General features: G+C 44.0%; 1 protein-coding gene across 1 annotated transcript in view; it reads left to right on the top strand.

Annotated features, from left to right (window-relative positions):
• Positions 1-14,722, top strand: part of ITPRID1 (ITPR interacting domain containing 1) — a 97,936-nt gene that overhangs the window by 31,444 nt on the left and 51,770 nt on the right. Inside the window, exons 5-8 of the mRNA XM_036739681.1 lie at positions 5-91; positions 2,866-3,068; positions 5,048-5,628; positions 9,581-9,638. Coding sequence (XP_036595576.1) covers positions 5-91; positions 2,866-3,068; positions 5,048-5,628; positions 9,581-9,638 — 929 coding nt within the window. The remainder of the gene's footprint in view (positions 1-4; positions 92-2,865; positions 3,069-5,047; positions 5,629-9,580; positions 9,639-14,722) is intronic.

Genomic DNA, 14,722 nt, shown 5'->3' with positions numbered 1-14,722 from the left:
GCAGATCCTTACTACAGTTTGCAGAAACTCCAGCATTATCCAGAGGGACCAGTTTCAACTCCTGCCCTTCTGTACCAAGTATACCCAAAAGGTCGGTAACTTCCTGGTACTGTGTAACACCAAAAGCCAGTCATACTTCTATTTGCCTAAGAATCAATATTTTTTTCTCAAAGACTAGAAATGCACCAATTTAATGATGTAGCACAGGAAAGACTCTGAAATGTGGAACTAGGAGACTTCAGGTGAAATCTCAGATCTGCCACTTACTAGCTGCTCAGCTTTGGAGAACTCATTTAGCCTTCCTGGGCCTCAGTTTCCTCATCTGTAAAGTGAGAAGGTTGAACACAATGACCTCTAAGGTCCATTCCAGCTCTAAATCTATGGTCTTGTGGCAGCATCAACTGTGATGGCCTTGAACAAGGCAATGCTAAGTCCATCAAGAAATCCACTCAGGGCAAGGTTCGGGGCTTTGTGGCAGGGAGTGAGCTGCAAGTCTATCTGAACTCCAAGCTCAAGCCACTCCCAGGAAGTTCTTCTGTCCCCAACTGCAACTTCTAGAAATAAAGCTAAGGCTATGATCAGATGAAGAGGAGCTCTTGAGTGTTGAGTTTGTGGGAATAATTCAGATCAAATCGAGATCCTTTATGGGCCACATTTTAGGACTCAAATCATTTCATTTGCCTGCCTACATTGGTTGAATTAACTGGGTAATTGCCAGACCATCCCTACTTTGTGTTCATGTCAAGTAAGTAGGTAGTACAATATTAGGCCCTACATTTCATAATGATTTTCTATTTTGCCAAATGAAAGTTTTGGTAACATTTTTGTTGTTTATTCAGTCACCTTTTTCAGTTGTGTCTGACTCTTCATGAGCTCATTTGGGGTTTTCTTGGCAGAGATACTGGAAGTTTGCCACTTCCTCCTCCAGTTCATTTTACAGATGAGGAAACTGAGACAAGTTTCATCTTGTGCACTCCCACATTCAGCTACATGATCTCACAGGGTCGTGAAAAATTTGGCAACAGGAAAAGATTTTTGACATTCAACACCCAAAATATCAGTACCAAATATTCTGCCCAGATTTAATTCTTTATATAAAAATAAGCAAGCACACCCATCTCATTAACACGCAAACTTGCTTTCATCTTTAATAAATGGTAAAATTATATGTATACCAAAGAATTGTTTTAAAATAAATTTCTTTAAGATTTATTATCAGTAAATGTTTGATTTGTAAGCCTATTTTATGTACTTATATATCTGGAATTGGGTAAAAATTTCTCCAGTGAAAACAGGTCATGAGTGGAAGAAGTTTAAGAAGCCCTGCAAGCTGATGCATTGTGTGCAAGCTGATGTATGTGTGATCCTGCCCATGACTGGTCAGAGCGGAAAGAGTGATACACTTAGAATCAGATTCCAAGTTCACAACCTGGCTCTACTATGGACTTCCTGTGTGACCTTAGTCAAGTCAGCAAACCATTCTGGGCCTCAGTTTTCCCGTTTTGAAAAATGAGGGATTTGGAGTTGATCATCTCTGTAGTTCCTTCCAGCTCTAAATCTATCTATGACTTAGAAGAGCAGATGGCTGGTTCAGTGGATAGACTGCTGAGTGTGGAATCAGGAACATTCATCTTCCTGAGTTCAAATCAGGTCTCAGACACTTATTAGCTGTGTGACCTTGGGTGAGACATCTCATCTGTAAAATGAGCTGGAGAAGGAAATGGCAAATCATTCCAGTATCTCTGCCAAGAAAACCCCAAACGGGGTCATGAAGAGTCAGACATGACTGAAAATGACTAAACAACAAAAACAACCATGACTTGGAAGATGATCTTTGAAAGTTGTCATAGTGACCACAGAGTCACCTGACATTTTGAAATCTTCCCTGTCACATTCTCCTTCCGAGTTAGCAAGGCTGACCCTCCGATGACAGCCTTGTGGTCTCTCCTCAGATCCATCCTGGAGTTCTTTCCAAAGTAGTAGTGCTTGTCAGAGCTTGGACTCCAGAGATATAAATCTCTAAGAACTTAGGCTGGTTCCTATGCCCTAGGGAGGCATCAGAGGAGACCTTTAGTAGAGTTGTACATGGATGTTGGAAGAACCTATGATGCCATCATTGTAGGGAACTCCTATGGCTAAAAGTCCATTTGCTGGCACAGATTTCAATCCCTCTATAACTTTGGAAATAACTCCTAGGGAGTTGCCAAAAGGTGGAGTGACTTATCTAGGCTTGCATAGCTAGTCAGTGTCCAAGGTAGGATTTGAACCTGAGTATTCCTGACTCCAAGGCCAGCATTCTATTCCTGTGACCTTATCAGAAGCATATTACACAGAGGAGGCCATACTCATCATAACTTAACCTATTCTGATGTCTCAGGTTCGTTTTTAATGAATGCTCCTTATTATCCTGTTACTGCCCAAGGGGGCTTTGGAGTGTGTAGGGGGATTTGTCACCATGCCAGATAGCTCTGAACTACTATGTTTTTTGAGTTTGGGGGTTTATTTCTTAATAGCTTATCTACATTCTTTGTTTCTGTTAGCTTAATTTCTTTCTGCTTCTTACTTCTAGCTCCCTTCCCATCTTCTGATCTTTTAATTTGTCTATTTAGATCTATTATGGGTGGAGACCTAGATAGACAAGTTTGTTAGAACTGTACTCAAAACTAGAGTAAATAGGCACTGAGTGGGGGTCTGAGCAGCTCTGCCATTAGTAAGGTTTGGACTGGGGCTTTCTCAGAGGCTCCCTGGGTTCCCAGCTCAAGCTGAGCTCCTCACTGAGCATCAGAGAGTTGACATTTCAGGATGTCACCTCCACCAAAATGGAATGTGACCATTTAATGATGGCCCCGCTTCTTCCTACTGCAGCATTTCAGAATGGCTGGAATTCTGGCAGAAAGATCCAGTGGAGATTCTCCTCGAGCTGGGGTTTGGGGCTGAGGAGCCAGACATCTGCACTAAAATCCCAGCCCGCTTCCTCAGGGGCAGCTCTGCAGCAAAAGGCATCAATATCTGGGTGTTCCTGGAAGCTCACAAACAAAGGATGGATTTTGAAACCCCTGACTTGTATGGTGAGTCAGAGCATGGGAGGTAGGGGGCTGGGGAGGACAGAGACGAGCTACTCCTCCTTCTCCCTCTTCCTCCCTCCTCCTCCCTCCTCCTCCATTTTGTGAAAGAAACTAAGGGATATAATCCAGTTTCAGGCATGATTACATGGCCTTCTTCCATCACCTTCAGGCATTACGGTTCAGTGCTCCAAGTCATGCACAGTTTGGCATTGAAGTATTCCTGGACTATCTGGTTACAAGGCAGCTGGGTGGCTCAATGGAGAAAGCACTGTGCTTGGATGTAGGAAGACCTGAGTTCAAATCCAGTCTCAAATCCAACTCAGTAGCTGTGTGACCCTGAGCAAGTCACTCAACTCTGTTTGCCACAGTTTCCTCATCTGTAAAAATGAACTATAGAGGGAAATGGCAAACCGCTCCTGTACCTATACCAAGAAAAGCCCAAAAGGGGTCACAAAGAATCAGACATGTCTGAAGAGCAACAAAACAAATAACACAGGAAGTCCTTTACCATTGCAAAAAGGAGGAATTTCATGTGTAAGGTCAGTGTAGCTGGACTATGGGGCCCATGAAGGGAGGTCAAGCCTAAGAAAACCGGAAAGGTGGGAAGGGCTAGCAACACCAAGCACAAGGCTCCTATTCAGTCCTGATGGGCACAGGCAGCCTCAGGAGCTTTGGGAAAAGGAAACTGAGGCAGCAAGAGCTGGGCTTTAGAAAATCTCCTTGGCAGCTGAGGTGGGATGGAAGGGAGTAGAGAGAAGCTTTAGGCAGGAAGACCAATTAAAAGCCTATGACAATAATCCGATTAAGAGGTGAAAGGGGAGCTAGGCAGTGCAGTAGATAGAGCCCTTGGAGTCAGGAAGACCTGGGTTTGAATCCTGCCTTAGACAATTGCTAGTGGTGTGGCCCTGGGGAAGTCGTTTAAAAAAACAACTCTATTTACCTCAGTTTCCTCATCCGTATAATGGAGTTAATAGTAACAGTACTTACCTCCCAAGGCTGTTGTGAGGATCGAATGAGATAATATTTGTAAAGCGCTTTGCTAAATGTTCCATCAGTGCTGGTTATTATTATAAAGAAGCTGGAGCTAGTAAGTATCTGAGGCCAGATTTGAACTCAGGGCTTCCCGACTCAAGGCCCGGAGCTCTATGCACTGCACCACCTAGCTGGACGCTCACAATCGATTAGGGTCTTCCTGACATCTTACCCAATTAATCAATCAACAAGACTTTATTAAGCTCCTTGGCATGCCAGACATTGTGTTAGGCTGTGGGAATATAAATGCGATGAATGGAATAAAACCTACTCTCAAAGACTTTATATTCTAATTTATTAAAAGAATAAATACAATAAAATACCAGATAGGTTGGGAGGGAGGGAAGCTTTGTGGTGAAAGTGGTGCCTGAGCTAAGTCGAAAGAAAAAGAGGGGCTCTGTGGGATGGGGGAAGGAAAGTCTGCTTCAGGCATGGGGAAACAGCCAATGCAAAGGACTGGAGGTGAGAGATGGAGTCCTCTCTGTGAGAAAACAGAGAGAAGTCCTATCTGGTTGGATCTCAAAGCAGGGGAGAGGAAGCGATGTCCATTGAGGCGAGGAAGATAGGCTGGGATCAGCGAAAGAGCTTCTAGCTTATCCTAGAGGCAATAGGGAGCCATTGGACTTTACTGAGGAGGGGAGTGTCCCAGACAGATCTGTGCTTAAGAAGATCACTTGGGCTGCTGTATGTAGGATGTACTGGAGAGGGGAGAGGCTGGAGGCAGGGAGACCCATGAGGAGGCCATTGCAGTATTCTCAGTGAGAAGTGATGAGGGATTGAGCTAAGGTGCAGCTGTGTGAGGGGAGAGATTGGGAGCTGCTCTTAGGTACAGGGTCTCAGCCCCCAGCCAAGTCTACTGACTAAGCTACAATCCTCAGGAATCTTGCTAACACTCTGGTGGTTGAATTGAAAGACTATTTTATAGATCTCTATCTCCTTGTCTTATTCAGGACGGTTTCGACAGCTAGAAGTGCTGGACCATGTGACTAATGCCTTCTCCTCTCTGCTGAGTAATGTCAACAGCCTACAGAGGGAAGGGCAGGAGAAGGCACAGGCAGAGAAGCCTCAGCTGGCTGAGGGTAGGGTGATCCATGACAGACGCAGAAGGATTGGCCAACTCTTGAGGAGAGCCTCGAAGCAGACCATCAGAAGGGACTGCGTGCCGGGCCAGGCTGAGTCACTCAGGGTGAAGGAAGACCTTCCTGCCACCCCTGGGGAGCCAGACAAATGTCCCTTGCTCCAGTCTATCAGGATGAACTTTGCTGACTGCAGCCACCTATGTCCTTTGACAGAAGAGCAACCTCCCCTGGCCAGCAATAAGCTAGTGTCCCATGAAGCTTCACCATCTGTTCCAGGCAAACCATGGCCTCCTCTCTTGTCCATGTCCCTAAAGCAGCCACCTCTTCCTTGTACTCCAGAAGGGTCAACCAGAGACAGAGGCTTCCAGGAGAAAGGACTGCTTCTGTCCCACAGACTCAGGCAATTGGTACACATGGACAGGAAGCCACCAGACTCTTTTGAAATGGAAGAGGTCAGTATGGTTTGGCAGGGTCCCTTCTACCTGTTGGAAACCTACCCATCCTCCAAGGCCCAGATGGGATCCTCCTCTGGGATGGCTTTCCTGCCCACCATAGCCCACAAGAATCCTTCCATCCTCTGGGTTCTCCTAGAACCTAACATTTGAGCAAGGTCATTATATACATGTCCTGCCCTAGAGCGTGAGTTAGGATGTAGGAGCCCTGATTTAGAACTGGAATGGACTTCAGAGGCCAACCTCTTCACTTTACAGATAAGGGAACTAAGGCCCAGAGTGGTTAAGTGACATCATAGGATATTAAGTGATCCTTGATCTGGACCCCAAAGGACCCTCAAAAGCCATAGAGCACAACCAAACCCCTCATGTTCGAGATGAGTGAACTGAGGCCCAGGGTGTGAAATGCCTGGCCCCCTACTCTCTGATAACCATCTTCAATTCATTTTAATTCAGTAAACATTTCATTAAGTGGCCTCCCATATGTAAATCATTGTGCTGGACACCGGGGTTGCAGAGACCAAACCTAAGCAATCCCTGCCCACAGGAAGCTTTATATACTAAAACCAGGGGTACACTTGAATTCCAGCTATGGGGAAAGGTCAATGGGGTCCCCAGCAAATATTTCCATGTTTACACAACCTCAAGAGGCCATGTGGTACAGTAGATAGAACTCTGCTTAAGGGGCAGGATAGGCCTGAGTTCCTCTCCCACCTGTCACATACATTGGGGGTCACTTAACTGCCTCAGTGCTCCCAGGATGCCAAGAAGCCCAAGAGGCAGCCTTGGGTCACCAAAGTAGCAAAGGAGACACAGCCCACCCCATGAGCTTTCCTGTCCAGCCACTGGCTCCAAAAGAAAATGAAATATGGGGTCAGTGACAGTAGAGATGGGCATAAGCTAAGGGAGCCAGGGAGAGCCTCCCAGGTATTGGAGGATTCGATCTAGGCCCTGAAGGATGGTAGGAGTGAGTGAAGATAAGGGAAGGCATTCCCCATGTGCAAAAAAAAAGGCTGAGCAGAGATGAGGAGAAACAGGCAGCACCTCAGAGAAGTAGATTTTGGGCTGGATAATTCTTAATGACCCACCAAACACATGCCTACCACATAGTTAACCCACGCCCAGAAAAACCTCCAACCAATGAACCCTCCCAAAGTGAGATGGGCTGCCTGGAGAGGTAGTGAGCTCTCTGTCACTGGAGGTGTTTGAATGAAGGCTGGGAGACCACATGTCAGGAAAGGTATTGAGGGGATTTTTGTTGAGGTCCGTGCTTCAGGAGGGGCCTTCTAGGGTCTGTTCCAGTACAGGGGACTCTGGGATATGGAGCTCTAGTAAAAGTATTGTGTCCTCCTGGCTGCGTTTCCCCTGATCATTAGCCAAGCAACTTTTGTATTCTGAAAAGTGTTTCCAAGAAGGTCCCTACATTTATGATTTGTTAATCCTTAGGCAAAATATAACATACATTCCTGACAACATAGCCTGGAAAAATATGTTTGTTTTCCTATTGATAGAAGGGTAATGAGAGCCTTGGGAGTTGCATCTTAAATAGGGGCCCTTGCAAGGTTACATATTTGTTTTCAAAAGACAAACCTTAAAATCCAATTACAAGAAATGGAAAATATGCATGAAACTGGCAGGACTATAAGGCCCCTTCTCTTTCCTCCTCTCTCACCTTGAAAAGTGCATGTCCTTCGTGTGACTGGCTGAGAGACTGGGGATATTTAGACTGGAGCAGAGAAGCCAAGGGAAATTATCTGACCACAGCTGGGAGGGTCCTTAGACATCATCTAGCCCAGCCCCCTCATTTATAGATATGGAAACTGAGGCCCAGAGAGGTCAAGTTAATTCACTCAAGGAAAAGCCAAGTCAACACGCATTTATTAAAGTTCTTACAATGTGCTAAGCTCTGGGGTTACGAATTAAGGCAGACCCAAGCCCTGCCTTGGAGGAGCTCACCATCTAAAAGAGAAGAAAAATGGGTACAAACAAGATAGAGATGGGAAAGGTTGGAGATTATGCAGAGGTCACATGTGGTAGAATGAAAATTTGAACCCAGGTCAGCTGACTCCAAACCCAGCAACCTTTTCACTATACCAGATGTGTTCATCATTTTCAAGTGCTTGAGGGATTGTCCAGTAGAAGGGGTTGGAAGGGAATAAGCATATATTAAGCTCCTACTGTGTGCCAGGCACTATGGTAAGTGCTTTACAAATATTTCATTTGATTTAGTGGAAGCAAGTTTAGACTTGCTCTGTTTGGCCTAGAGATTAGAATTAGGAGCAACAGATGCAAGTATGAAAGAGACCATCATCATCATCCTCATTCTCATCCTCATCATCTTCATCGTTAGAAAGGTGAGACTAAATTGTTTCTTATGCTACTGATCCGTGGTTTCCTAATACACAGGTAATTGAATCCAGTCAAACTGAGGGAGGTGTCATGGAGCAGTGGAAAGAACACCCCCTCCGCACTAGGAAAACCTGAGTTCAAACTCCACCTCTCATGTTTCCTCCCTGTGGGTCCTGGACAAATCACTTAACCTCCACGATCCTGTTTCCTTTACTGTATAAGGAGAGGATTGGACTAGATGATTTCTGAGATCCTTTCTACCTTATGTCACTCTTTAAGTTTGGCTAAAGAGGCAAACAGGCTAGGTGACATATACATTCATATTGTTTATTTCCTTAAGCTAGCAGATGCGTACATGGAGTCAGAGCTTTAATTCTGACTGCCTGATAAAAAGGATGAGAAATCATTTATATCTTTTAGAACAATCCCAACTCAGGATGTCTGTGTCACTCAAAAATTATGTCTTCCATATATTTTTAACGATAGCATGAGAAAGGAAATTTCTTGTTTGAATAAGTTGTAAATACAATAAGACAATACAGTTGACAAAGTGTCAGTTGAAATTACAATCCCAGGATATCTGTGTTTCCCCTATGTAGCATATGTCCATAAGGTACCAAAATAAGAAAAGTCCCACTATTCAAGACAATGTCTGCTCCCAGGCATCCTATCCTTAATGGTCACAAATAGGAAGAATACTCCTGATCAGCCTCATTTAGTTCTATAGCTGCTGACATAGGAAAGGGCATTTTTAGAACAAGGCACAGCATGTCTGGTTTATTAGTTCAAGCTTTGGCCCTTATTGGAGTTCAAATGATCTCAAACGATTATTATTTAGAATGCTCTAATCTAATTATGACATGAGGTAGGGGATGTACAGAACTGGTCTTGGACTCAGAGAGACCTAGGTTCAAATCCTACTTCTGATTCCGTATTGACTGTGTGATTCTGGGCAAGGTACCTAATTGCTCAATGCCCTGGGAAACTCTTCCGGAACATAAGATGCACAGTGAGCTAGGTTACCAAGGATCTAGATTGGTGAAGAGACTTTTATTAGCAGGAGTTCCCCATATCAATTGGTCTTGTCCAAAAAAAAAAAAAACAAAACCAAAAGTGTGGAAAGATCTCTGCCTGGTGTTAAGGAGGATAAAAAGATAAGTGAGTCAAGGCTCTTGATCTCCTGAAGTTTATAGTCAAGTAGGGTAGCTAAGACGTAGTTGTATATAAATAACTCAAATAAAAAAATAGAATGTCATATGTGCATGAGAGAAATGCCAAAAAAAAAGCTATCCATCCTTGTCCCAGGAAGGAGACACCATTTCCAGGAGCTCAAATGAGCTTTGACTTTTCATACTCTCAGGTACTGTTTATTGCCCCAAAACATGAGATTAGTGACTAATTGCTCTCCCTCATTCCCCAAGAGACCAAAATTTCTAAGCAGGAAGTAATAAGTTGACCTATATGATTACAGAAACAACTTTCAAGAGGAAATAATCTGGATGTTTCTATAGTTTTAAAGTTTGCCAGGTTCAATGCCAAGATAGGGAGGCAAAGACTATGGAGAAATGACTGATGGAATTGTGGTTGCCTTTGGATGTCTCAGGTACAGAGCTTTGAGGAGGAACCTGGAAATCCACTGGAGGCGACCTCAGGCACTGTCGGTAAGAATCAATCCTTATGATCAATTTCACTAGCGCTCATTATTCCTAAAGGAACATTGAAAACCCAACTTGCTATGTGGAACAGCTATGCATACTTATGTATATGCGGCTATGTGCTTGTGAGTGTGTGTATGTGTATGTATACATGTCCAATATGACTGCAGAGTAACTGTCAAAGAAATTTGAAAGATCATGAAAGAAGATGTGACCAAAGAAGGGAAAAGTCTTGATTTTTTTAAGAAAGGAAAATAACAGAGTCTTCAGATTATAGGCAAGTAAGGTGGCCACCAACTCCTGGGAATAGTCTAGAACAATGGTTAAAGATGTGATTAATGAACATGTAGAAAAGAACAAAATGATTACATAGATGGTGACACAAGGCTTCACAACAGGCCATGTGAGATTAAAAGCACGTCCTTTTTGATACTGATGAATACCTATTGTTTGCCTAGACTTTAGCCAGGCATTCACTGAAGTATCTTATGATACCCTCGTGCAGAAGACAGCAAAATTTGGAATAGACTATGGTAGGTTGAGGTGGATTCAGGAGTGGTTGAACTCTTACTGTTGACTTGGATAAAGATATGGATGGCATTTGCAATGAGCTAGGAGAAGTGACTAACACACTGGAAAATAGAGTCAGGATCCAAAAATATCTTGATGGGGTTTTTTTGTTGTTTAGCCATTTTCAGTCGCGTCCAACTCTTAGTGACCCCTTTCGGGGGGGTTTCTTCGAAAAGATACTGGAGTGGTTTGTCATTTCCTTCTCTAGGTCATTTTACAGATGAACAAACTAAAGCAAATAGTATTAAGTGACATGCCTATGGTCACACAAGTAGTAAGTGCCTGAGGTCAGATTTGGACTCAGGTCTTCTTGCCTTCAGGCCTGGTACTCTATCCACTGTGCCATCTAGCTGCCCCTCCTAACAGGCTAGAGTGGGGATTCAGTTGGGTTAAAAATCAAGTCTCACGTTAGGGTTTCAAAATCAATTTAACAGGTACAGGATGGGAGAAGGATACAGAGAAATAGTTTGTCTTTAAAGAAAAAAAGAAGAAAATCTGGAGGTTTTGTTGGGCTGTAAGGTACATAGGTGTCAGCTGGGTGATATGGCAGCCGGAAGCATCTGTGCCATCCTGGCCTGCATTAAGAGAGATTTGGTTTCTGGTTGATAAATAGTCAAAGGATATGAACAGACAGTTTTCAGAAGAAGAAATCGAAGCTATTAATAGTCATATAAATGCTCCAAATCACTAATTATTAGAGAAATATACATTAAAACAACTCCATTACCTCATACCTATCAGATTAGTTAACATGACAGAAAAGGAAAATGACAAATGTTGATGGGGTGGAAAAATTGGGACACTAATGCACTGTTGGTGAAGTTGTGATCTCATCCGACCATTCTGCAGAGCAATTTGGAACTATTCCCAAAGGGCTAGAAAACTGTATGCACCCTTGGATCCAGCCACACCACTACTAGGGGAAAGAACCTATTTATACACAATTATTTATAGCAGCTCTTTTTTTGGTGACAAAAAACTGGAAACCAAGAGAATGCCGAATGCCCATCAGCGGGGAATAGCTGAACAAGGTGTAGTATGTGATTGTGATTGAATACTCTTGTGCTATAAGAAATGATGAGCGGAATTGTTTCAGAAACACCTGGGAAGATTTATATGAACTCAGGAGCAGAAGAGAACGATGTACACGATGTACACAGTAACAGAAATACAGCTATTAACTGTGAATGACTTAGCCACTCTCAGTGATCCATGACAATTTCAGAGGACCCATCATGACAAATGCCATCCACCTCCAGAGAAAGAGCTGATGGACTCTGAATGAAACACTTTTTTACTCTCCTTATTTTTATTGCTTTATTTTGTTTATGTTTTCCTTTGCTACATGGCTAATGTGGAAATAGGTTTTGAATGACTTCACATGTATTATCAATATCAAATTGCTTGCCCTCTCAAGAAGGGGGGAGGAGTTGGAGGGAAAGAATGTGGAACTCAAAAAGTTTTTACATGTCATTGGGAAACATAAAAATACCTTTTTAAGGGGAGAGGGAGAGGAGAGGAGAGGAGAGGAGAGAGAGAGAGAGAGAGAGAGAGAGAGAGAGAGAGAGAGAGACAGAGAGAGAGACAGAGAGAGAGAGAGAGAGAGAGAGAGACAGAGAGAGAGAGACAGAGAGAGAGAGAGAGAGAGAGAGACAGAGACAGAGAGAGACAGAGACAGAGACAGAGACAAAGAGACAGAGAGACAGAGAGAAACAGAATCAGCTAGCAATCTAGGCCATCCCAATGTTCAGCAAGTACAAGTGTCTTAATGACCTCAGTTTACCTGAGTACTCACTTGGCTGAATTCTCTGGCATTACTGATTAAGACTCTTCCAACATACTCTTTGGGGAGCTGCTCGTCATGGAATTTTTCTCATGAGCATACAATCAAAGGGTATGTTTTGTCATAGACTAATTCACAATGACAAAACCATAGGTCATTAATGTTCCAGAGAATTCAGGAGAGAGGGGAGAGAGAGAGAGACAGACAGAGAGAGGGGGGGGGGGGGAGAGTCAGAGACACAGAGACAGAGACAAAGAGACAGACACAGACACAGAGAGACAGAGCCAAACAGAGAGAAGGAGGAAGAGGAGAAGGAGGAGAATGAGGAAGAGGAGGAGGAAAGAAGAGAAGAGAAGAGAAGAGAAGAGAAGAGAAGAGAAGAGAAGAGAAGAGAAGAGAAGAGAAGAGAAGAGAAGAGAAGAGAAGAGAAGAGAAGAGAAGAGAAGAGAAGAGAAGAGAAGAGAGGAGAAGAGAGAGAATGTTTTCCCGCCACCCCTGAAATACTTCTGGCAATACTGTGGGTTGGCTAATGAGCAACCAGAAAATTTGTCCTTGGTACTCAAAACACCACTTCCCACTCACCCATACTATCCTAAGGTATACCTCTGTCACTCCCTCAGTGAAGCAGCTCCAGTGACTCCATTGCTTCTAGGGTAAAGTATAGGCTCTTCTGCTTGACTTTTATAGTCCTTTTTAATCTGATGCCAATGTTTTTTTTTTTCCAGGATCACTACTCATTCTTTCCCTTTGTGCCCTTTACCTTCTACCCAAACTGGCCAGTTTTCTGCTCCCTGTATAAGACATTCCATCTCTTGCCTATTTGCCTTAGCACAGGCAAGAGTGTCCTCCCTCCTCCTTTCACCTCAAGTGAGATAATATTTGTAAAGCACTTAGCACATAGTAGGTACTTGGTAAATATGTGCTCACTTCTACCCTCCTCTCCTTATAATTACTGGCTCCATTCAAAGGAAGGTTCAAGGGCTACCTCTCCAGGTCTTTGGCTTCAATCCTTAGACTCTCTCCTCTGAAACTTTCTTAAAGATTACTTATTTTGAATATGTTTTATTTTTTATCTCTATACATATTGTATGCACCCCAGTGAATGTAATAAGCTCCTTGAGGGCAGAGACCTCTTTTTTCCCCTTGTGTTCCAGGCACCTCGCAAATGCCTAGGACATAGTCGGTACTTAACAAACGCTTGTTGATTGCATGGAATAGATCTGATGACCAGACTCAGCCCAGGCTGGATTCTGCCAGCCATCAGAGACAAAGGGATGCTTTAGCATCTGACCTTTTCCAACCTTGCCCTTTGTGATGGCCCTCAGCATCCTCTTGGCCTGCCTTAGCATAAGCTGTCCAGGGCAGAACATCTCTCTTTCTGCTGAGTACTGCCAAGTATTTCCCTCCAATGTGCTCTCTCATCTGAGTGGCTTTCCTTTGGATCCAGGAGAGAGCGGTCAACGCCAAAAGAGTTCCATCGGCAAGAGGAACAGAAAGCCCAGTGGTGCCCAATGGGGCCTGATCCCTGCACAGTGGGAAATGCTGGCTCTGGTCTCTTAGGCCCTGTCCCTAATCTCTGTGGTCTGCCCTCAATTTGAGTCCGATTGTTTCATTTTCTCCACTCCCCATGAAAAGCAATTCCCAGGCTGCCGTGCATCTTCTTTATACTTCTCCGTAATGTCGTCTCTGGCTGTTTAACTGCAGCAAGCTTTATGACAAGGGTAGGATGTTTCGGGGCTTGCTGATTTTTTTTTCTTTCCTGGGAGGTAGGCAAAGACTTCATTTGCAGAGATGCCCTCCACCCCTAAATAGCCCTGAATGACTTACAAGGAAAATGGGCGGGTTTTGTTCCGCAAGCTGTTCTACAAATATTACCCCCCTTTTTTAAAAAAATTAGGCAATTTTATCATTGTTATAAATAAGTAATTGTACTGGGGAGCAGGGATAATCCTTATTTAATTAAATTCATCTATACTCCCAGGTTGGCAGCAACAAGACATATGTGAGACTAATACCCACAGCCTGGCTTGCCGCGGTTGCAATTAAAAACCCGCTCTACAGTAGCAGCCGCAGTTTAGTGTTGCTTTTGGCATTTACAAATTCTTTTATTTTGTGACTTTTTTTTTCCACCGTACACATATGCTGGAACAGCTGTTGCTTATTTGTTGTTTATTCAAATCCGTGGGCTCTGGCAGCAAACTCCATTGTTCAGTAATGAAGCCTTCGTCTCTGTCCTGTATTAGGACCCAGTGGCTGGATGACAGGCAGAGGGCTGCCTCCCAGTAGGTTGCCACTGCCGCCGCTGCCACCATCACAGTCCATGCTGTTGATTTGGAGTCTAGAGCTAGCCAGCAGGAAAGAAAAATGTAAAGTGGCTGGGGGTGGAGGAGGGGGTGGAATGCAGTAGAAGGCAAAAGGGATGGGAAGGTCATTTAGTGCTTCCCTGCTCTGTTTCTGCCCTGGTGGAGCATTATTGGTGAACAGGTTTTGCTGGGATCTGGACTTTTGGAAGCAGAGCCTTCCTACTCCTACTCTTCCTTCCTATTTTTCCCTTTTCTCTTTGGTTCACAAGGAGAGCGGCTGCCAGGTCTCATCCTCCTCAGCTCTGTTCCCATGCAATGATTTGATACCTAGCCACTCCTGCTGGACAATCCCAAGCCTCCGCCCGGCATAGCCACACCGAGCTCCACTTCTGTCCTCCTTCAAGCCCAGCTTCAAGTCCCGGGGCCCTCATGCC

The sequence above is a fragment of the Trichosurus vulpecula genome, chromosome 9 (assembly GCF_011100635.1).
Source record: "Trichosurus vulpecula isolate mTriVul1 chromosome 9, mTriVul1.pri, whole genome shotgun sequence".
Lineage (NCBI taxonomy): Eukaryota > Metazoa > Chordata > Mammalia > Diprotodontia > Phalangeridae > Trichosurus > Trichosurus vulpecula.
The sequence above is the reverse complement of the archived record's forward strand: the minus strand, read 5'-3'. Positions and strand labels throughout refer to the sequence as shown.